At 38.4% G+C, this 24,827-nt stretch overlaps 2 protein-coding genes across 3 annotated transcripts in view; both read right to left on the reverse strand.

Annotated features, from left to right (window-relative positions):
- GOLGA1 (golgin A1) overlaps positions 1 to 14,342 on the reverse strand; it is a 49,396-nt gene extending 35,054 nt beyond the window's left edge. For both annotated transcript variants that reach the window (XR_006960300.1, XM_047069393.1), the window contains exons 1-7: positions 14,239 to 14,342; positions 13,380 to 13,429; positions 11,736 to 12,041; positions 6,255 to 6,345; positions 4,166 to 4,240; positions 3,129 to 3,226; positions 1,740 to 1,772 (exon numbers count right to left, since the gene is read on the reverse strand). Coding sequence is in view for 1 of the 2 variants with exons in the window: in XM_047069393.1 (XP_046925349.1) it covers positions 1,740 to 1,772; positions 3,129 to 3,226; positions 4,166 to 4,240; positions 6,255 to 6,345; positions 11,736 to 11,870 (432 nt within the window). In the remaining variant the exon portion in view is untranslated. The remainder of the gene's footprint in view (positions 1 to 1,739; positions 1,773 to 3,128; positions 3,227 to 4,165; positions 4,241 to 6,254; positions 6,346 to 11,735; positions 12,042 to 13,379; positions 13,430 to 14,238) is intronic.
- A 4,788-nt stretch (positions 14,343 to 19,130) lies between these two features.
- SCAI (suppressor of cancer cell invasion) overlaps positions 19,131 to 24,827 on the reverse strand; it is a 151,341-nt gene continuing 145,644 nt past the window's right edge. The window contains exon 18 of the mRNA XM_047069410.1: positions 19,131 to 24,368. Coding sequence (XP_046925366.1) covers positions 24,222 to 24,368 — 147 coding nt within the window. The 3' untranslated portion in view covers positions 19,131 to 24,221. The remainder of the gene's footprint in view (positions 24,369 to 24,827) is intronic.

Here is a 24,827-nt window from a genome sequence, read left to right on the forward strand (position 1 = left end):
GGTGTCAGCAGGTTACAATCTACTAAATAACAGCTTCCCAAGATAGATTCTCTTAAGGACAAACCCTGCCGCTGCAGTTTCCAATTCCTGATTGAAAAGAAATCAAAACAGTCTAAAAATAACATTTCCAAAAATTACAGGCTTCAAAGACCTACATAGATGTCTCATTGCTCTTTCTGGGTCTAAAATATTTCTCAATCCCTCCTTGGGCGGGGGAGTAGTGGGGGTAGGGGCTCGCCCCAGTGAGCGGAAGTAGGTTTTATTTAGTTCAGTCCTACATGTAACTCCCTGTACCATAATTTAAAAAGAAATCAATGAGAATTTCAATTGCTACAATCTTTGGAGTTTAGAACACTTGAACCTAACCCATACCTCCATATTTAAGAAGACTATCATTCATACCACGTTCAGATTTTTTTTTAATACATATTTTTGAGAAAGAGACAGAGTGTGAGAGGGGGAGGGGTAGAGGGAGGGAGACAGAATCTGAAGCAGGCTCCAGGCTCTGAGCTGTCAGCACAGAGCCTAACTCGGGGCTCAAACCCATGAACTGTGAGATCATGACCTGAGCCCAAGTCAGAAGCTTAACTGACTGAGCCACCCAGGCATTCTGGTCAAGCATTTTTTAACTGATAGCTTGATAATCAGATTTCTACAGAACAGACACACGAAATTGCTGGTTTAACTTGGTGTTTTCTCCCGAGAATGTAGCAACAATAAAACTCACCTGTTTATTTTATTAAAACAGTAAATATATTGTGCAACTGAATCAATCAGTCTAAGAAATAATTTTTCTACCACGAAGAGTAACTTAGGAGTATTCAATGAAAACAAAAAAGTGAATTAGGTAGCGGCATATAATTTGGGCTGAGGGGGCTGATTTTGAAATTAAAATGTTTTCCTAACTGTAGGCTTGAAGCTTCATCTTCTGTTCATGTCTGGGAGCCAGGAATACATTACGTTAAGCACCTACACAGTGTTACACAAGCTATGGTGCTAAAGTAATCAATTTTCCTCATCGTGTTTAGTCAAGAAGTGCTCTTATCTACTTAACGCTGAGCCTTGAAAAATGCCCTCCTTCTCATTGCCTCTTCAAAAAGAATTCCTAATGTTACCACAGTGCCAATTAGGGCCCCAGTCGGAAACAGATGGCAGTCGCAAATGGAGTATTTTGAGAGGAGTTTAATAAAGGGACTTTTCAAAGCTGTGGGTGGGATAAGAAAACCCAAAGAGATAATGCGCTAGTAACAGTTGGGCATGAAGGGGCAAAGGGACGAGGAGATTCCAAGAGACCCCGGGATATCCAACTGAAGCTGTGACCTTTGGTCATGGGATGCAACCAACCTGGATGGATCCCACATGGAGAAGGCTGGAGGAATAAAAGCCTTCCGACCACACTCTTCTTCTGCCCGTCAGTCTTTTGGAGTTCCCCACTGGCAGAACCCAATCGGAAGCCAGAGGGCAAAGGAGCCCTGCTGATGCAGTTTCTAACAGCCTTCAGGTACACAGAGAAAGGTAAGAGAGGGGTGGAGCGGATATTGCGAGGGGAAAACAAAAGGTATCCAGCATGCCCATCCAGAAAGGAGAACGCATGAGCTTTTCAAGTTAGTGTCTAATTATCCAGGACCTTGAGTCCAAGAGGTGGTAGAGCAATCTGTACACTGGGTACTGGAGAAACCATTTTCTAAGCCCCAAGAAGCCAACATTCATAGTGAGACAAAAATAAAAGATGAACTAACCTTTTCAAGCTGATCCATTTTTTCTGACCATTCCTAAAACAAAACAACAAAAAAAGTACAGTTTCCAGGGAAGACTATCAGTAACAAAGATTTTCAGAAAGCAAAACCACCTAATTGCCCCTGAAAAACAAGCAAGCAACCAACCAAAACAGCCAATTAAAAAAAAATCCCATAAAGTTGGCTTAGTATTAAGAAAGCCAAGAGTCCTAAAAGGAGAAGAAAATGAATTTTATAAAAAATTCTAGAACACAAATACAAGCCTGCAGATTTTTACTAAGTAGAGCACCAAACAAAGCTGTAATGTGGTGTTCTGGTGCAGCTTTTCAGTTTATTCCTACGTGTTTTTCCATGAGTATTGTTATTATTTCTTGGGAGTGGGTAGCTGGGACCAGCTGAGTTGGTAACTCTATAACTGATGTTTAGAAATTAATTTACTGAAGTTCAGGGGGACAGTCTTCACCAGCCCCTAATCATTATTTTCCTTCTTATCTTGATTTTACCAGTATGTTTTATGGTGTTTGGTATAAGGCATAAGTTAAAGGTAAAAGGATTATGCCCCTTATTCACAAATCAGAGAACAGGAGTAAAAATCACCATTTGTATAAAAAGCCATATTCCAACTGTCTACAATCAGAATCCACCAATTTTAGATGATTTCTTCATTTATATACATTCATACCATAGTTATCCACTAAGTATTGGGAATGAGGTCTTTTTCTGGCTAGCAAATGTCCCAGATGATGGATACTCACTTTAAAACCAACCAACAAACCAACCACCCACCTACTGTAGATGAATTATATATTTTCTTAAGTGAAACATCATAAATTGACCCTGTCTTAATAAATCAAGATTATAATATCTTGATGTTTATCTTAAAATGCCACTAAATGAAATACTCTTCATAATTATTATAACAGTTAGTAATAGTAATATTTTCCTTTCTTATTCCAGCCTCTGTCAATGAATGGTTCTAGTGAGATTACAGGAGTTCTTTTCTGTCTAGCTCACTGGGGTTGAAGAAACTGGGGAAGAGAGGTTGTTAAGAACTATGTACATCATAGAAGCTGGCTAGCTTGATAGCATTTTCCACGATTTATCATATTTGGGGACTAGGCTTTGAGACAGGTTTTTAGAGGACAGAGACCGTTTTCCTTCTCTTGGGATATGCCACCAGATTAGGACACATGATTTCCCTCTCCCTTTTACAAAGCTACACAGAATGATAGAATGATATTCTGGATGCATTCTCACATTCCGGATGCATTTCATGATTACAACTTCTCTCCTAGACTATAAATATTTTCTACCAGGTTTATTTCATGATTTTTGAAATCATGTCACGAAGTGAAATCTTTCCACCAGTCTTGGGCGTCACATATAAAATACCTGGTCCTTTCTGGCTAATGCCAAAGCCAGTCCTTCTGCCATTTTGGCTCTGTTGGCTTGGAATGTCTCATTCTGCTCTTGAAATTTCCGCATGGAAGCTGTTAACAAAGAGGCTCTATTTGAGATATGGAAATATTTCAGAAACGGCATGACAAATAGCCCAGTGATTACAATTGTCACCTAACAAAAAAGATCTAGGTCACGTAAGTGAATAACGAGACTGGGAAAAACCTGATCCATCTCAACTTTCCCAGAATCTTTTGGACCACAGTTGTTGTTTTTGTTGCTGGCATTATTATTATTATTATTATTATTATTATTTGCTTTCCATTGTTTTGTTTTTGTACTAAGCACATATATACATTTAGGAAGATGCCAAAAGGTAACTTTTTCAATGGCACAATGACAGAACATGATTTGAGTAGGTTGCCAGAAAACAGTAATGCCTTTGCTAAGTGCTGATTACTACCACTTTCTCAGAATTAAAAAACTTAGCAAAACGAAGAAAACCTTCTTTCACTTTGTTTTCCTTTAAAAATTTTTTAGTATATATTACATCAACAGAAAATAACTTTCTATTTCTGTTAGCATCTTTCTTGGCTTGAATCCAAAGGAGAACATATAAGTTAGGATAGACTAAACAATATGTACCATTGTTGGAGGAGTGATGACAGCTTAAGATATCCCCCCATTACTGAATGCAGCAGCATGAAGCTACAGCTCAAACCAGTCTCCTAATCTAGGCCAAAGGGCCAGGCACACTATTTTACTAAAATCTAAGGGCAGCCAATATGCTGGATGAAGACAAGCTGATACACACGATGACCTTCTCCTAAGAAGCATGCCCATCATGTAACATAAATAGGAACTGTATGTTTATAAATATCGGACAAATGTTATATCAACCTGATTAAGAAGTACACTTACAAAGATTGGAGTTATGACGAAGGACAAACTTATCCATATGCTACTGTCTCATTTAAAAAAATATATAAACCCTAAGAAGATTGAAAAAAAAGCAGGAAAAAAATACGTACAATCCTGGTGTTTTTCTAACGCAATTTCAAGCTTCTCTTTTATCTTCTGCAAGTTTCGGACCTGTTCAGCATAGTCTTGGGTGAGGAGGGTGACGCACATACCAGGAATGGACAAACATCAGGAAAGGAAGTTAATTAAACAAAAAAATGAGTGAAAATGATGATGATTTTCTCAACCTGAAAACCATTGCTGTTAAGGAAAGCTAGGCAGACAGCCTCCCGTTAACAATGAACAACACAGGCAAACAGGTATAGTACAAACTATCCACGGTGTTAATGGTGCGTACAAACAGGCAGATTTGTTCAGCCTGGATAGGGAACAAGAACTGGGCCTGGACTGGTCATCAGAAATGCTCTGCTCATTATTTAATTTCCAATCTCAGTTTTCATTTCCTCCTCCAGTATTAGCAATAGGAGAGGTCAAAGGGAACTCACTAGCTCACAGTCCATACAACTGAGTAACAATTGTTAGGGCGATAGCAAACACCTTACCACAGTATGGTCTTTACCATGAAAGTACTTAATTCTCTAGAAAAGTCAGCTTCTTTTCTACACAGAAACTGAGCTTCCTATGCCATATTAAAGGTGAAAGTCAGAATTAATTACCTGGGTGGCCAAAGAAGATAGTATGGAATAGTGGAAAAGTAGGCAAGCTTTAGGTTCAAATCCCAACTCTGTCAGTCCTTAGCTGAGACCTTAAGCAAATTATTGGTCTTAAGTATTAGTTTCTTTACTTATCAAATGATATTAATTGTGCCTGCTTCAAATGCACTTAATAAACAAAGTGTTTTAGATGTCTTAATTAGATAATAAACTAGGTATTTTTCCATGCCAGAACCACTTGATACACAGTGTTCAATAAAAGGTAGCTGCTATGTTGTTGTCGTTGTTATTCATACTTAACCCGGAGGAAAATACTCGGGACATAACTGGGCTAAGTGTCTGTTCTCTTCCCTGTCCCTCCTCTAACTTAAGTCAAGCCTAAACCATTCTTCCTTCTATATTAGGGAAGGCACATGGTATTTTACAGCTTTCTCCCCAACATTAAGCAAATGTGACGTTATTTCACCTCTGTTACTGATACTACTTACAGGTACGCATAACAGGATAGTCACAACTGAATTTAAGGAAGACTGTAGTTAAGAGCATGGACTCTAGCAAGCAAATCTGGGTCTGGATCTCAGCTCTACCACCTACTATTACTTGTGTGACCTTAACCTCGTTCAGCCTAATAAGGCTACAGCGAGGACAAAATGAGATAATGGATCAACTGGGAGCTGGGAGTTGTGCTACGGACCTTTGGTAACTCACACACACAAATACTTCACATACGATTTGGCGAATTCTGTAGTCTACTGCTTTCACTCCAAAAAAATGTGGATAAGGCCAAGGGACAAAAAGAAACACAGAAGCCATTGACCACTTCACAGGATGAAACTTTCAAAATGTATCCACTGGCAGAAACCAAAATAAGAACTCACAACTCTATCACAAACATGCCCTGTCAGGCAAGGATATGACGGAAGTTGTGTTAACTGTAAACTGCACACAAAAGACATAATGAGAGTTACAGCTTCTATACAGGTGTTGAATATCATTGAAAAGTGGCCTAAAGACCCAGAATGACATTTACACAGGTGATATGTAGCTGTAGCAGTGACCACATAGCACCAAACCTTCTTTGGTGCTGAAGAATCCACCTATTGGCCATTCCCTATAAATACTATTCCCTACCCCTCTCCATCTGAAAGTAGGCTATGCTAACGGGTAAAAGATGGTCATAGCTAGTCTATATACACTTTTAACACCTTTGATATCCATGGCTAGAAACCTCAGGAGCAGAAAAACCTAAGTTGTTGGGTTTGTTTGTTTGTTTTTTAACTTTAAAACTCAGTTTTGAATTTACACTATTCGGTACACTAATAAAAGGAGGGAACAAAAAGGGTACAAATTGCTCCAATGTGACTAAGAAATATATGAAAATATGTCAACATAACTATAAGGTTATACTACATGGCTATTTTATAAAAAGAGAGAGTTAACCAAGGCAAGTTTTCTTTGCTTGCTTTTTATGAGTTCTTTGACATACCAGAAAGTCTGGCTTCCAATTTCCGTATCTGTTCATTTCTTCTCAAAAGCTGAGATGAAAGATCTTCTCTGGAGCTGCTTCCGTCGGAAGCCTGTTGAAATTGACACAAGAAGAGGTCATATTCATACTTGGGTTTTCTGCAGTGTGAGACCCCAGCACTGAACCAGAAAGCAGTAAGTCTTATGTTAGGTTTGGTTATACTTTGACTGTGATCATTGAAGAGCCTCTTAACGTACCCGGGCCCTAGTCTATCTACTTGTAAAGAAGAAGCAACACTAGAAGGAGATAGATGCTAAACAGATAGATTATGTTTGTGTGTGTGTATGCGGTACTGTGATAAGCAGTGATAAACAAATCCATTGTGGTCATATCACACCAAGTACATAAAATACAAAGAATATATTTTCAGTGATAAAAAAGAAAATCACTTTATTTTTTCCAAGGTAAAGTCCTGGGATAAAATGGAGAAGGTTCTTTAGCAAGGGAGCAAAGACTGGTAAAGAACTGATCACAGACGTTGAAAAAGTTTCAGTACAGGGGCGCCTGGGTGGCTCAGTCGGTTAAGCGTCCGACTTCGGCTCAGGTCATGATCTCACAGTCCGTGAGTTCGAGCCCCGCGTCGGGGCTCTGTGCTGACAGCTCAGTGCCTGGAGCCTGTTTCAGATTCTGTGTCTCCCTCTCTCTTTGCCCCTCCCCTGTTCATGCTCTGTCTCTCTCTGTCTCAAAAATAAATAAACGTTAAAAAAAAAAAAAATTAAAAAAAAAAAAAGTTTCAGTATCTTTACCCAAAATGCATCAAGAACTTTAGTAGGTAGTATGGATTCAAGAATCAATATATTAATGAGACATCAATTTTCCCCAACAATCTATTTTAAAATATGTGAATATTCCTATTACTTTGAATACTGCTTACTATTGCTAATAAGTAACTTTTTTCTTTCAGTTGTAAAAATTTTTATTTTTAAAAATACAGAAGACTAGGGAAAATGGTTTCATGAATGTTCTCCACCTACTTTAATAATTGCTAAAATTTCCCCATATTTCCTTCATTAAGTTTTATTTTACTGAGGTACTATAAATAAGACATGACATTTCATCCTAAATACTTTGAAAACCATTTCTAAAATTTAAGGTCATTTTCCTTTATAACCACAGTACCATTATCATGCTTAACAAAATTTAAAATATTACCTAACATCTAGTCTTTAGTCATGTTTCCCCATCTTATACTTTAAAGATGGTTGAAAAATTCACTTTAAATATCCATTTATTTAGAATATTTAGACACTTGCCCAATCCAACATTGATTGAGACCTGGTAAAGTTTATAGCAGTCTCTGGAGGTGGAAGGCCTGGGTTAAAGTCCCGTCTTCACCATTTATTAAACAAGAACCTGGGCCAATTAGTCACTTTCTCTGTGCACTGATTTCCTCGTATGTAAACTATGACCACAAACAGGATCAATCTCACAGAGCTCTGATGAAGGTTAAATAAATCAAAACTTGTCAAGTCCCTAAACAGAGACTGGCACATAATTAGTTTTAAGACATATCACCTATTATTAGTAGCAGAAATTATGATTATTACTGTTAGTGAGACATCCTATTCCCAGCACTGTGCTAAGCACTGGGAACAGAGGTGAGACAGAGAGTCCCTACCCAAAACAGCAGCAGCTGAAGCAGCTACTATTATGAAATGCCTGTTAAGAGCCAGGCATTATGCTAAGTGTTTTATTCACTAGGCAGATAAGAGCTAACATTGCAGGCCTGCAATCACAATCCTTAACAAGGTCTGCTTGTAAGGCTGGCCCTGGACTGGCCTATGGGAACTTAACACTTAAAAGGGTTCCCACCACCCGACAAGAATGGTTCACTGTACCTGTGTTTGTTTAAAAAATATGGTTTATGCCGAACACCCATTTTCCTTCTGGGAGTCTGGAATTTTGGTAAATGGTTGGCAGTAGGTGCCTATGTGAAGGGCCTCCAATAAAATCCCTGGGCACTGAGTCTCTAATGAGCTTCCCTAAGAGACAATATTTTACATGTGCTGTCACAACTCATTGCTGGGGGAATTAAGTGTGTCCTATGTAACTATAGGGGGAGACGACTCTTAGAAGTTTGCACATGGTTTTCTCCAGACTTTGCCCCACGCACCTTTTCCCTTTGCTGATTATGCTTTGTATCCTTTCACTATAATAAATGACAGCAGTGAGTAAAACCATGCAGAGTCCTGTGAGCCCTCCTAGTAAATAACTGAATCTAGGGGTGAACCTTGGGGACCCCGACACATACATTTTAATAAAGACAGGTACAGTTCCTAAAGATGTGAAACTAAGACACAGAAATAAAATATAGGACCTTGCCTCAAGTCACATAATAACGATGCAGCTGGGAATCAAATCCAGGTCTAACTCCTTAAGCTGACCTTTTTTTTTTTTTTTTAAAGTAGGCTTCGTGTCCAGTGCAAAGCCCAACATGGGGTCTGAACTCATGAGCCTGAGATCAAGACCAGAGCTGGGATCAAGACACTTAACTGAGTCACCCAGGCACCCCGTGACCTGAGTTTCTAACTGCTTCTCTCTACTGCCCTTCATAAGGCTCCCAATTTACTGAGAGACAAGCAAATCACCAACAATGCAATAGGTGCTATTACAGAGGTAAGTAGGAGACAAGGGACTAAACTCAGCTAGGAGGGATAAAGGGTAGAGGGGGTGACAAGGGCAGGTTGGGTCAAGGGGGCTTCCTGGAAGTAACATGTAAGCAAAGTTTTGAAAGATGCACAAGTCTGTCAGAGGAACTCAAGAGTGAAAGGAAGAGACAAGAGACATTCCAGAGAGAGGAAAGAGCAAGTGCAAAAATCTGTAGGCATGAAGGAATGTTGTCCATTCCAGAAATGCAGCAATTTCAACATGGATGGTGGACAGGTAAGCTGTGCCAAGACCATGAAAGTTTACTACTGCACCATGAGTTTGCACTTCATTGTGAAGGTGATGGGGAAACCACTGAGGAGCTGGACAGACATGAACACACAAGCAATGGAGAGACATGAACACATTTGCATTGGGGAGTTATTGGAGGCAAAGAGCCCAGACAAGCTACCACATTTTTCCAAGAAAGAAAGACAGCTTGAAATAAAATGGAAGTAAATGTACTATTAGCAATGGAGTCAAGAGAGAAAGTTTGAGACATTTAGAAGACGGAAGCCACAATATTTGTTGACTGGACGCCAAGAAATGGAGGAAAGAGTCTAAAATGCTTCCAAAATTTCGTACTGGTGACTTGGGGGATGGAAGTGCACACCTGGAGATGGAGTTAACGAATTTGATTTGGTTCGTTTTAGAATTTGAGACACTAGGGGGCGCTTGGGTGGCTCAGTTGGTTAAGCCACTGACTCTGGCTCAGGTCATGATACCGTGGTTCTAGAGTTCCAGCTCCATGTCTGCCTCCAGGCTGACACCTCAGGGCCTGGAGCCTGCTTCAGATTCTGTGTCACTCTCTCTGTCCCTCCCCTGCTCACACTGTGTCTATCTCTCTCAAAAAAAGAAGTAAACATTAAAAAAATTTTTTTTAGAGTTTGAGACACTAGGGGCACCTGGATGGCTCAGTCGGTTCAGTGTCCAATTCTTGATTTTGCCCCAGGTCATGATCCCAGGGTTGTGGGACCAAGTATGGCATTGAGCGCCTCACTGACCATGGAGCCTGCTTGAGATTCTCTCTTTCTCCCTCTGCCCCTTCCCCGCATCTATACACTCTCTCTCTTAAAAAAAAAAAAAAAAAAAGAATTTGAGACACTAGAGGAAAAACATCTCGTTGGAGAAATGTATGCAGTGGGATACACAGGCCTGGAGATAGGGAGTGAAGATCAAAATGCGCACACAGTCAGGACTCCTGGGTGGCTTACTTAGTTAAGCATCTGACTCCAGCTCAGGTCATGATCTCATGGTTCCGGAGTTCAAGTCTCACATCAGACTCTCTGCTGTCAGCACAGAGCCCACTTCAGATCCTCTGTCCCCTTTTCTCTGCCCCTCCCCAACTTGTATGTTCTCTCTCAAAAAAAAAAAAAAAAAAAATTAAAAAATGTATACACACTAATTTCAAATAGATTATTTAGAAGTCTCAAAGGAAAGTATTTCCTGAATTCAGACCAATATCTATAACTGGTATACCTTCAAGATGAAAGACTTCATTTAGCATGTTACCATGAAGGTAAAGCAGGTACTTCTGCCACAGAACTCAGCACTGGAACTATATCCTTCAGCCCGGGGATCAAATGTGCATAATATTTCCTGGTAAATATAGCAGCCAACAATTTCGATATGGTAATCTTATTGTTCCATCCCAATAACCTAATAGCTTTTGCCATGTAATCTGAGCCAGGACAGGTCGTATAAGAAAGGAGAAAGAAGACTCATATGACCATGGAAACAACTCAAGTGTCTATAATCAGGAAAAGACAGATAAATTGTGGCCTTGTCAAATGCTGAGTCTCAAACAAATGAATCACAGCTTCATGGAACACAGCTTCACTGGAAACAAGGTGAATTTAAAAAAAAAAAAAGTAAGTTCAAGAAGACTAAGGCATACTAGTTTTATAAAGTTCACAAATATGCAACATTAAACAAACTATTTATAAATATGTACATATAAAAAAATATATAAATATGTACATATCCTGGAGAACATTTTAAAAGTCAAGAGAATGATATATACAAAATTTAGGATGGGGTTATTTGGAGCGCAGGAAGGAAGAAAGGGAACTGGGAAGGAGCATACAAGTGGCTTCAACAGTATCCATAATGTTCTATTTCTTTTCTTTGGATAGGTGGCAACTTAACAAGCATTCATTTTATTTTTATGTTTTATACTTTACATTTATATTACATACATTCTTTTACATATATGTCAAGCATTATAAATAATTTTTAAAGAAGTTATTTGACTTAAAGAGGATCCTATCATATGCCAAAAACACACTTCCAGTCCTAAGGCTTGACATCTACCTAACACAAGAGCATCTTCATTTTTTTGAAATCTTTCCAAAAACAAAGACACTTTACAAATAAGGGACATACTGCAGTCATCGGTGTCATCTTTTCATCAACTTTCCCCATAAAATAGTGCACTCTGGCTAACTCCACACCGTAACTCACAAACCATGTTAAGCAACAATGACTTAAAGGATATCTGTCTGCGGTGACAATAAGCCAAGTCTTTTTGAGAAATAAAATATAAAACAAGATGCACAAGGTATAAAAAAGAGTATAAGAGGACATTGTAGAGAATACGAAAAGGGACTTGAAAAAATTAGGAAAAAAGAAATAGAAAGCACCTTAGAGTAAGAAGAATCAGATATAAACCATACATAATCTTGCAATTTTAAAAAAAATATTTAAAAGAACATCCAGGTGTCCTGAGGATTCTCTGAATTATTTAAAAATGTATCAAGACTGTGCCAAATATTAGAAACTAGAGAAGATACTTACAAAGTCATCTCCTGAGTCGGCTCCCATAGAGGCAACCGATTCCTTGCTCACTGACCGTGGGATCCGAGTAGCACCTCCTGGCCTCTGGGCCACAGCAGTCTCTTCCGCTATTTTCTTCTTTAGCTTTGCAAACATTTTTGCTGTGTGGCTATCCTGCACTGATGACCAGCTTTTGAAACCACCACAGTAGTCTAGTCCTTAGGCCAGCAACCAGGACTTCAGAGACTGGTGCCTAAAAAGTTCCAGACATCCGAGATAGCTGCATTCCCACTTAAATGTGGGCCAACGGCTTACAGAACACAGTATCTAGAAATCAGATGAAGGAGAGATCTAAGTTAAACACAGGAGAGATTTCACAACTGACTTGCTATGTTAAGCTTCAGGTTTCAAAATTAAGTTTCCTAATTTTACATGTACATTTAACAGAACACAATTGCTAAACATTGAAAAAGCACTCGGGTACTTCATATGCATAAACAGGTAAGGAAATCCAGTCTTGAGAAGATGAGGTAATCTGCCAAAGAGTGTGTGGTTAAGTGGAAGGGCTGGTATTTGAACCGAGGACTCTGACTCACAAGTCCTTACTCTTTCTTTATTTTTTTTTATTTTTTATTTAAAAAAAAAATTTTTTTTTAACGTTTATTTTATTTTTGGGACAGAGAGAGACAGAGCATGAATGGGGGAGGGGCAGAGAGAGAGGGAGACACAGAATCGGAAACAGGCTCCAGGCTCCGAGCCATCAGCCCAGAGCCCGACGCGGGGCTCGAGCTCACGGAGCGTGAGATCGTGACCTGGCTGAAGTCGGACGCTTAACCGACTGCGCCACCCAGGCGCCCCGTTACTCTTTCTTTATTACACCACGTTGGCTATGGCATATAACACACTTTAGTAAAATTTCCCAGAGTACACATTAACATCACATCATGGCTTGGAATCCTTCCCCCAATATTAAGTTTAACTACAGTTTACTTTTTTTTTTAAGATGAAGACAAAAATATGTAACTCAATATGGGGATAAAGGTGTAACATTCTAATGTTCTAAGATGGTTTGCAATCAGCTGTTCACTAGAAAAAGCCGACAACTTAGAAAAAAAACCCCGCAAGCCAGACAACTATACTATAAAGCACCAGATACCTTTACACATTTCCGGGAAATGCTGCACGGTTCTCTTTAAGGGTGATTAAAATGACCTGAAATCAGGGGCACCTGGGTGGCTCAGTCGGTTGAACGTCCGACTTTGGCTCAGGTCATGATCTCACGGTTTGTGAGTTTGAGCCCCACGTCGGGCTCTGTGCTGACAGCTCAGAGCCTGGAGCCTGCTTCAGATTCTGTGTCCCCCTCTCTCTCTGCCCCTCCCCGCCCCTGCACACACTCTGCTTTCTCTCTCTCTCAAAAATAAATAAACATTAAAAAAAATGACCTGAAATCGGTTTCTTCTTCAGAATGTTTTACATGAGATTCAAATGTTTTTTCCTCCCGGTGTTGTATGAAACACTAATATTCCGGTTCCAACCTTGACTTATATCCATGTTTTGTGGAGGATACCTAAGCTCTGCTCTAAGGTCTACAAATGACTTCTGAGCACTTCAGATTATCCATTTAAGTCTGTACAACTCTTCAGTGTCTGTAAACCACCTACTCACCTGGCTTATCTGCCAGATTTAAAACAGCTTGGAGGTCAAAGCATTCTGTCCTGCATGAAAACAAAGATAAAACGCATTGGGTATTTCAAGTGTAAGGCCAAAATGTTGGGGAGGAAGTGGAAGAGGAGAGAGGGAGGATTAACCAGGGGACAGAAGGGAGAATCTGTCACTGCAACAATCCTCAGTGGGCGACCTTCCTTCACCCTGGTCTCCTTTGCATTTGTGATCTTTCCAAGACCTGCACTAACAGGCACAAAGAATAGAATCTCTCACTGGTGCCTAAATTCACTTCACCTTGGGAGCCCTAAGCAAAACCAACTTGAATGAAAGAAATTAAGGTTTCCCAGGGTATTTATTTCTCAGTTGATTCTGGCAGTCACACATTGTTTACCTGGCCACACCGGGGGCTGTCCAGTCACAGAGACTTGACTCACACTAAAAAGTCGCTGAGAAAAAGAATGGCTAAATTGGGTAAAAGACAGCTGCCTAACGCCCAGGGAGGCAGGCAGGTAACTTGCTAAGGGAGTCTGGATCCCACTCATTCAGGCTCCTTCGAGAACCTGCGTTTGGGCTGTCAGAGAAAAGAGGGACCCAAACGTCTCTCCCATTTGACAGCAAGGAAACTGAGACCCAGAGAGGAGTGACTTGTCCAAGGTCGCTCAGGGGGGAATCCTGAAACTTACAGGTTCCAGACTCCCAGGCCCGGCAGCCCCTGTGCCCCCACCCCCGCCCTTTCAGAACCCTGGCACCGCCCCCCGCCTTGGGTCTTGGGCAACCCCGTCCGGGCCGCTCTGGGGGCAGACCGGGGCCACCGGGAAAATGAAGGGTCTGCTGGCATTTCCAGCCCCCGCCCGCGCACCTGCCGCTCTCTGGGCAGCCGGCAGAGCCCCGCCTCCGGGACCTCTCGCGAACGCCGGCCCGCGTCACCAGCCCCCACGGCCGGCCGGCTAGCAAAGCAGCGACCCGGAACCGCACCTCCACCAGCGCTCCGGAAGTGGCTGCGTGCGGGGCGGGCCTGCCGTGCGCATGCGCCCGCTCGCGGTCTCCGCGAACGACTTCCAGATCTTTGGGGCGGCGGTTGGGACGGAGCCGCTGGAGGGCGCGGGCGCGAGGCCGGGCGCTCCTTGAAGCCGGCCTGCCACGTCAGCCAGAGGACCGACATGTGGACGATGACTGGGTGGCCAAAGCCTTTCTTGTTGTTGTTGTTGTTGTTGTTTTAAGGGGGCGGTGCGGAGCGGGGGGAGTGGGAGGAGCCTGTTGGTAGAAGGGGAATCCCCCAATTGGTGCCGTGGGGCCAGCGTGTGCTGTGAGGTTTAGAAACCCCGAAGCCGTGACTGCGCTCAGCCGACTGGGAGTTTCTGTTCCGCTCTCCGCATCCCAATCCCACTGCACCGTACACGGCCCTCTTGTCACTTTGTAGTAATCCCTGCAAGCCTGTGGCTCCAGAAACTAGAACTCGGTCTTCGCGCCTCATGACTGAGTGTTGTAACGTTTGTGCCTATGACCTACTGCAAGTTATACGATTTATATCGCAACCCAGGACACACATAATGTACCATTGATAGAAGCGCTTCCAGAATCAGGCCCTTACATAATGCACTTCGATATATTGCATTTCACTAATAAGCTGGTGGCAGCCCACTACGTTCATTTCGGATCTGCTAATGGGCCTCCAACTTTCGACAGTTGAGCAAAGTCCAGAGAGGCAAAACTGCCTCGTTCAAAGTTACCCTGCAAATTGGTAGCCTACGTCGGGTCTCTGGACTCCTCAGTGCCAACCAAGACAGACATTCTACACTTAAGTCGCTCTTGTTCTCGACCAAGACCCAAAACCAGCCGGAAAGTCAGCAGCTTCCACCCTCCACCTCCCAATCTTCCCTCCGCGTGTCTCAGTTTTGACCACCGCAAGCAGGGCGGTGGAACAAACCAAGACTAGGACTCCAAAGAAAAATTTATCAACTAGAAGATTAAACATTGAACCTACGGACTTCAAGACAGTCTGAAGTGTCTGAGGTGTTACCTGAAAGAAGCAAACCCTAATAGTTGAGCACGTATGTTGTTAACAATCCTGAAGAAGGACCAAAAATTTTAAGCAAATAATGTTTATTTTTATATTGATGATACACTTAATATACACGTGGATTCAAGATACAAAATTAATTTACAAGAGTTCACACCTGATGAATGTAGTCACATTCCTAAAGAACATTTATCAATGCAAAAATGTTTTCAATACACTGACAACAAAAATCAAATATTCTGTAATCTTATTTTTCAATAAACATCAAAACAACAATGTTTAACTTTCCATCCTCTAGCGTTTAAGTGCCCTTAAGGTGGCAGGCACTGTAACAGAAGAAAACATTGGAAAGACAAGGGCCTACTGAATCCACTCTGCAGAATCACAGTGTTTACTCTGAAATTCATTTAGTGAAGTAGTTAGTGAAAGGCTTGCTATCCTTTATGACAAATCACATATCATACAAGAGTCAAAAGTGATGAACTCAAGGAAATAACATGTTTCAGTAACTTCTCAGTTTCTAAAATCTATGAAGTACTAATCATAACAGACACAGCAGTAAAAGGCTACTGAAAAGGAACACAACAGGAAAACATCTTTAGGAGTATGTATGTATGGCTTAAGCAATTCAGAAACACAACAAATAAGACTTTCACAATACCACAAATGCTCAAGTCAAATGATAATTGACGATATAATTTTCCCCCTTAGTCATTGGTAGTAAACAGCCCCTTCAAAATTTATTCTACTGGTAACATATAAAACTAATGTATCCAAATGGTTTGCTGTCTCACAGAGCTGAGTTGATGAATTTTGATCTAAAATATTAACCCACAATACTAAAAATTTAATACAAATGAGCAACAAGACTATGTCTCAAGGATTACAGTGATTTATCAATAGCTAGATAGGCAACCGAATAGCTTCGTTATTTGCACACGGATTAGCAGCACTTGGATAAGAACTGTTACATGAAAATTATTGTGCTTCAATCTCTTGAGGAGAGCTAATAGATATAACTCTAAAATCCCTATAGTGTTACAATTCTATAACATTTCAGTTACAGACAAGCACAATTTTTAAAAAGTATTTCACACTACCACAAAATCAAGTAATTGTATTCTCCAAATGTAATTTCTGCTATGATTGAAACAAGGGCATTTATGCCTGATATCCATAAGCTAGATAGTAGGTTCACCATTATTTTCAGGGAAAAAGATCAAACACAACTTATTTTAACTCCTATTTGATTAGCTTAACTTTTAGTGATGATTTGAATAAAGAAAAAGGATATATTCAACTTGACAATGGAAACTGATCAGAGAAAATAACAATGTGGACTGAAATGACAATAATCTTTAAAGTAAGAAATGATTTATAACTGCTTCATCTGATTCAATGATTAATAAAACCACTATTTGTACTGGTGCTACACATGAAGATAACCTATTTGGATAATTTCCTTGACTTGTAAGCTCTACCTACTGTGAAAATGTTAGGGCATTGTATCTGCCTAAGTCCTGTCTACCTCAACTGGGAGAAGTGTCCAAAATATAAGACTCTCTGATTGTTAAACAGCAAGGTTTATTAAAAACAAACAAAAAAATCATTGGAGAACTAGCCATATGGTCTATGTGGCAAAAGGAATGTATCCAGAGAACTAGAAAAAGCTACAAAGTCCTCAAATATTTTACTGAACCGTTAAATTTATTTTTAATAAGATACTAAGAGCTAAAAAAAAAAAAAAAAAAAAAACCCACACACACACACTCTCATTCTTCAGGAAATAATAAAAATTCTTATTGCCCTAAACATTCTAAGTAATTTTTTTTCTGCAGATCTTTAATACATCACAACACATAATTTAGGAGGAAGTCATGACATGCAAAGGAGGGCAGGAATAAAAAATTTTTAAATGCAGTGGTTATTTTTCTATGGTTTGGAAGTATTTACTTTGGGATTATCATAATATCATTTCACATTTTATAGTAGTTGATCATACTGATTTGATGTTTGAGAAAACAAATTTTAATGTTCACAAACCTTAATTTTCATCACAGACAAGTGTACATTCACAACAGCTTCAGAAAAGAATGCTAGTGATAAAAAAAATTTAAATACTGTTTACTTCAGACCTGTAGGAAGGCTAGCTATAATTCCTGATCTCATTCTGAAAGTGATAAAATCACTCCACTCTATTAACTTTCATTCCATAAGCCTATCAGAAAAGTAAAAGTCTGAACCCTGAAATTACCAGTATCTCAATAAACAATACTATGCCCAAAAAGATGATTGTCTAGGAAAATATTCCTAACATGTATGTTTTACGATCAATTTCAGGCTTAAGTGAATCTGGAGTGCAGAATTAATAAGATATACTTCAAACTATTAAAAAACTCGGAATCTAACTGTTTGAATAATGTTTTTAAAAAATCACACTGCTGACAGTAGTTTGAGAAGTAATAACTTTTAAAGAAAACACAAAAGAAATTAACAAAAATATTTTAAAATTAAGAAATGGGGTTTCAGTGATTAATAACAATGTTATACAGAAATGGAATTCTCAAAAGCTACACCAACCTAATAAGTGAAAAATACCAATTTTAGCTTAAGAAAACATTTCATATTTACAGACTTATATTTCTATGGCACCAACAAATTAGTTTAATTTAATGCATGTATCTTTACTCAATTTAAGGGTATGTCCCCCTACGTTATCCTGACATCCTTCCCTTCGATAGGTGATTGATTCCATTCACACATCAATTATTTTTCCCTAAACACAAGGCATGCTTAATTAGTCTGCTCAAAAACTCAGTGAAGCTGGAACACAGTGTAATAGAGTGTTTTGAAATTTTAGTTTGAGGAAGATGAATTGCCTTTTTTTTTAAAGGCAAAGTGGTCACGTTATTGAGGAAACACTGGGAGGTTCAGCATGAATAGGAATAGCATATCAATGTCTAAGAGCACAGAATGGGGGAAAGGGCTTGGCTTCCTAAGCATTCTTACCTTATTTAACTGCCAAGCAACTGGCTTTACGACTGTTAAAGACAGAGGTCATAGTCACAATGTCAATCTCATCTACTGCACTTTTTGTTGCTGCTCCTTTCCTCAAATTAACGTCCATACTGCGCCTGAGTCAGTTCTGTGAATTTTAAATAGCATAACATCTGCTCTGCTACTCCAACTGCAATAAATGATTTGGTTACTAAAACAACAGAATGTTTGACACTATGGACATTTTTCACTGATTTTTCAGAAATAGCACATTACCAAATTTTAAGATTTACTCAAGAAAAAGGCAATTATAACTTTATTTTAAATTTAATACTGTAATTGAGAAGTGTTATGAATAGTTGGGATTTTTATTACAAAATATAGTGAAGAGGCAAATGTGACATTTGTTGGGTGGTAAAACTAACTTCTCTATTTAAGAAAATTTAATATTATATCAGATTCAGTCTCTGAAAAATAATGGAGCAAACAGTTGTTTTGCAGTTATATTTTATCATGCAAAAATAACCTCTACTTAATTTTTGCGGTGAATGTATTCAAGTGTGTATTAAATATCTCCCACACTCTTCCATGCAAATATACATGCCAGGTGAAGACAGGAGTAACTGAGAATCGATGCTCTATGATATTCCATAGGTTCACATGTTGGCACTGCACATATTTACTATCGTCTAAGAGGATATCCCCCCGCCCCCCCCCCACCCCCATCATCCTTGGTAGCGGTTTGGAGGCCCGGATTTTATAGCACGCCATGCATCTAATATTAAGACTCCTATTTCATGTGTGAATATATCATCAATTTGCAGAACACAAGTGGTCTCATAGAGACAAAGAAATACGACTGGAGGCATTTTATTCACTGAAAGCCATTTCCTCAGATGAGCCTACTCATCTCTGATATGCAACTCCGATAAGAAAAATCTAGAGTAGGAAATGCCAAGACAGGACTAAATTAATCACAGCTGCTGCAAATATACAGATTAATACTCTCCTGTTCCTTATTAAATCCCACCCCACCGAGGTAAAGCCTTCCCCTTGCTAATAATGCCCCTTTCTCTGCCTCACAGAGACAGATATAAAATGAGACACATTGGTGAAAAAACTGTTCCAAAATTAAAATTTAGCATCAGGTATGGGCATGGCAACTATAAAACAAATCTCTCAATTTAAAGGACAGTTTCCTATCTATCTTGAAATGTGATCAAAGTCATTTTTCCACAGCCCCTTAATTCTTAATATAAATACTACTCAGTAATAATACTCAACTATGGGTCAAGAAAATAAAGGACTAATATAGCTTAAGAACCTGCTGGTGTCTCCATTTCACACACTAAGGTTTTTCAGGTTTATATCACTAATTTGTCATCAGTTTAAATGGAAATTGGCAGATGATTTAAAGCTAAGAATATCCTGCTTTCTTTTAAGGTTTTCATATCCTAATTCCAACTCCAAATTAGCCAATTTTACCCAAACACAAGCCCCTCAAAATAGAGGCTCATGAATGAGATACAGCCACAACCTAATTACAGCAGCATGAACAATGCCACTATGATGTCCTCACAGAACTTAAATAAATTCAGCCCACAATGGGTATGGGTATATAATATACACATACTGTATCACTGCATACCAATATATTTACAAATATGTACATATATACAAAAAAGTATACACAGAGATTGCATTTAGCATCACAAAAATATACACATGCGATTACAAATAAAATAGGATTTTCAAATAAATAAGGTCAACAAAAGAGCCCTCAATGTAAATACCCTTTATACTCTCCAAACACACACAGCAACATACACACCCAAAATATCACCAGGAGATTCATACCATTCATATTCGTATCAAATCTTTTTACTCACTTAGGGTAGGGAGGTGGTTCTGAATCACTGGCACTAGCCAAGTCTACACACCTTGGCACCTTACTCTATTTCCAGTCCAGAATGTTCTGTATATATCAGGCTGATTACAAGTCCCCGTGGATTACTACAAGATTTTTCAACCGAGTCCAAATCCCTTCTAAGAGACAAAGTTACGAAGTCATACTGGTCAGAGATTCAAGTTGGAGAAGAAAGCTAAAGAAAACCCCACAATTGCTATATGAATCAGATTGGATGCTTTTTCCTCAATGAAACTCAGTACAATTACCACCTAATCTGTTTCAGAGAAATCTATTACAAGAAGAAAATAAGGGGCAGTAGCCACAAGTAAGGAAAAAAAGAAAACCCAGATCCTGTATCAGGAAAATTTCAGCCACGACTAGATTGCACTTTGCTTCTATAATCTCAAAACATTTCAACTTGGTAAAAATATAAGGGGTACAATAAATTCTATGTGCTTTGAGAGGTTTTGAGAGCACCACTTCCTAGGAGGAAAACACACACACACACATACAAAAAATATATCCTGGCTAGAATCAAGACTAAATTGTTTGGCTTGGGGATTTCTTATAATTAATAAAAATTTGCTAGGGATGACTGATTTCCTGGTTTCAATATTTGATATAATTTTAAAATGCCATAACCTTTTGTGCCAAAATATAAATCTCTGATTATTCTTTTCTTGTTCATTATAGAAATCAACCTGAGCTACTAGTAAGACTGGGCTGAGGTTAGGAGATTTGAGTTTCAGCTCTAGCTCTGCCACTATGAATAAACCTATAGTTTTTTGGGGTCTCAGATTTCTCTTCTGAGAAAGAGATAAATTAGCTGCTTTACCAACTTCAGAAATACATAATTAATGAAAGAGAAAATAATTCCGTTGTGCTTAACATTGTTTTGTATGTAAGTGACTTCTCGCAATCTCACACTTTGTTTCGTTTGCAGTGATTCTTAAGGGAGGTGAGAGACTATCAGAATCTCCAGGGGGAGTTTGTGCAATTTGAAAACAAAGAAGTGCTTTTTCCCATTGCTTTGCTTTGTTCTTAGTTCCAATGTTTAAATTTCTATGAATTCTAAAATGAAATAAATAAAAGGCTTAATATTTTTATATTTATAAAGGGGAGCACTATGCATTGAAAAAGAGATTATTTGCCATCGTCTATAGGTGATTGTCCTTTTATATTTCTTTTTCCTTGATTAAAGTAATGTCTTAAAATGTAGAAGCTGGGTGATGGGTATAAAACAATTTGCTAAATTCTAAGTTTGCCTAAAGTTTTCACAATAAAAAGTGTAAAAAAAAAAAACAACATGAAGTGTTTGCACAAATGTAATCTCAATAAGGCCTACCCTGATCACTCAGACACTGTTCGTCCAGAAACAATTGAATCGTTTCCCTTACCATGCTCAAATTTTCCTCATACTACTTATAACTGTCTAATATAAATTTACTTACTTATTATGTTTATTGCCTGGCTTCTCCTCCTAAAATGTAAGCTTCATGAAGACAAGGAATTTTAAACCTAATTTGTTTGCTTTCCCAATGCCTAGACCAAAATCTGGAGTCTAGCTGTTGTTCAGTACCATGTTCTTTTGAAGGCATGAATGAAACAACGGTTTAGAATTTTCTAGCACAGTTTTCCTCTCTTGAAGATTCAAGATCACTTTGGCTCACTTCAGATTTTTAACTACCAATAGGAAATTACTATCAGCTCAAGAAACAATGTCATCATCTAAACTTGTGATTTCTAAGACCCCTTGTTCTTGGACAAACATGTTTCTAATTGCAAAAGCTCTAATTTCTTCAAGAGATTAGTTTTTACATTAACTGAGACCCAAATACTTTCATGAATAAAGACAAGTTAAATATGACTTAGAAAAGAAAATGTTTATGCTAAAATCACGGAAACTAGTTTTCCAGGTGGCAGGGGTAGGGAAATGAATTATTTGGAATCCAAATTTTAATTACAGAACCAGAGAACTGAATAGGACCTTGGGTCAATGTCTTTGCTTTATAGATGAGAATACTATAAAACAGAAACATGAAGACACTTGTCAAAGGGCATAAAGCTAGTTACCAAGAAAGCCAGGACAAGAACTCAGGTCTCCTAGTTCTCAGATCAGTGTTCTTTCTGCTAAAAACAGGTAAGAATAAAGCTCAGGAGGATAAATACTATTTTAAGCATCAGAAGTCAGAAAAGTACGTGTTGTTAGGTACGTCACTGGCACAGAACTTCAGGGGAATTGAAACAAGAGGTCAGTCTATTGCTGTAATCCAGGTGAACACTGTTATGGAAGGAAAGCTATTAAGTTTATTAAGGTACTGAAAAATGGGAAAAACAGTCTTTATCTGATAAAGAAAAACAACCCAATGGGCAAAGGAAATCTCCCTCCAGGATAAGTTTTCTAAAGCTTTCTGAAATAATGTTTAAAAGAACAAACAAAAATAATGAGAAAAAATTAATGAAATATCACAAAGTCCCCAAACCTAAGAACAACGATTTCAAGATTTCAGATGAAAAAAAATCATCAAATTGGAACAGGTATATGAATAAGTTAGACCCAAATAATTTCCTATGCCTGAAATGAAAACCAAGCTAAAAATATTACAGTAAAATTTCCCTAAGGACACAGGAAAGAGGCACCAAAAGCAATCACCTTACGTCCCCTGGAACTGCCAGAGGTAGCATGTGAGCCTGAAGAGAAAATTAGGTAGAAGGGCTTTTGATTCATAGATTTTGGAACTTGAATGCTGTCGAGTCAAAAGAAGGGGGAAAAAATCCAAAACATCATAGCTAATGCGTACAAAATTATGAAGGGGATGACAGAGAAGAAAGAACAAAAAATCTTTATATTATATACGGAGTCCTATTTAAAATAATAAAAAAAACTTGTGCATGAATATAAAATATAAAATATTAAATATAAGGAGTTCTTAAAAATCTTATTTCCAAATTGTCAATGCAAAAGTTACTTCCATTTTAAGCTAAACAATTCAGTTGCCCCCAACTAAAATTACTGACATCTCTGACTTTGAAGTTTCATAAATGTGAACTAGGCAAAAAGATTATAAACTCTGTACTATATGCCACAGCCTTCAATCTGGATAATCTTTAAACCTGATATCGTGAATTAAGAGTTTAAATAGAATTCCTCATGGAAAAATCGTATTATGAAACCAACAATCTGATTTTCTGACTGAAATACTTTTCGTCATTTCCAGTATTCAGATTATAAAGAAAACAAAATATGCCAGCATAGCTCATGATAACACAGGGATCACACATTCCAAGTGATATTTATCATCTTAAGACTCCAATTAAAAATTTAAGATGCAAATCGATCCTATACAGTTTCCGAAATTGTGACAGTATTTAATGAATTAAATGATTTCAAAAATTGCCTCGATTATTCTTCAAAGAATCATACATTTGACTACCCTACTAAGTTGGAATGAAAAGAAATATTATGGAAAGACTCTGTTCTTGATTTTTAATAGTCCATGCTGGCTAGTTTCATCTTTGTGAACAATGAGATATTTCCTAAATCCACACATTTAAGGTCCAAGTACAAGAGCTGGATTTTCCTCATTATATAAAAATAAATGATTTACTCTTCTGAGGGTGAGAACAGTGACTGTTTGTGTGTAGGGTTAAATGTTGGAGGTAAGCAGCTGTACCTCAAAACTGAAAAGTAAAAATTCCAAGATTAATTGAGTTTTTTAAAAGACTTGAAAGACTGTATTTTAAAACGGTTACCCTAAAAGTTTGACCAATTTTTTGTTTGTTTTTAAAATGGTGGCCTTAAATTAAAAAAATTAAAACTAAGTAACACCACTATGTGTCTGTCATCACATTATAAAACTGCACCATGTAAAATCTGTGGCAAATGAAAAATTGTTTCAACAAGAGGGTTTTTGTTTTAATAGTCATCTATGGTACTCTCGAGGAACACGTTTCGAACATCCAGAATGGACGCTAATTCCAGAATGTGCTTCTGGAGATGAGGGTTTTCCACTGTTTCATCCCTCGGCAGTTGTGGGTATGATTCTGGATAATTTCGCGTTTCCTGGTAGGCAAAGAAGAGAAAAGTCAAGTTTTATAGTTTAATGAAAGAAGTTATATACAACATTAACAAGTATTTCTAAGTATTAAGAAATAACTTAGTATGTATTTCTTTCCTTCATATTAGTATGATTCTTAATAGTAGTGTATCTGTTGGACATTTGAAATTGCTGACATTTGGCCACTGTGACCTTAAAAAATGACAGTTTCATATAGTTCAACCTAATATATTCATTTAGTGAGTCATTTCACAAGTTCTTATTGGGTCCTATCATTTCTGAGCATTCTGTTATCTTGTAGAAATCATATAATTCCTACTTGTTATGGGAAAAGTCCCTGCACATACAGGATTTTAACAAGTAATGGTTAAATGAATGAATAAATAGATGTTACAGCAGAACTCAGAATGAGAGGAAAGACATGAGAAGCACTGAAAAAGGCAAATTAATGAGGCTTGGAAATT

The sequence above is a fragment of the Lynx rufus genome, unplaced genomic scaffold (genome assembly GCF_022079265.1).
Source record: "Lynx rufus isolate CCGP_SWC_20201006 ecotype Redwood Valley unplaced genomic scaffold, mLynRuf1.p SCAF_10, whole genome shotgun sequence".
In the NCBI taxonomy this organism is placed as follows: domain Eukaryota; kingdom Metazoa; phylum Chordata; class Mammalia; order Carnivora; family Felidae; genus Lynx; species Lynx rufus.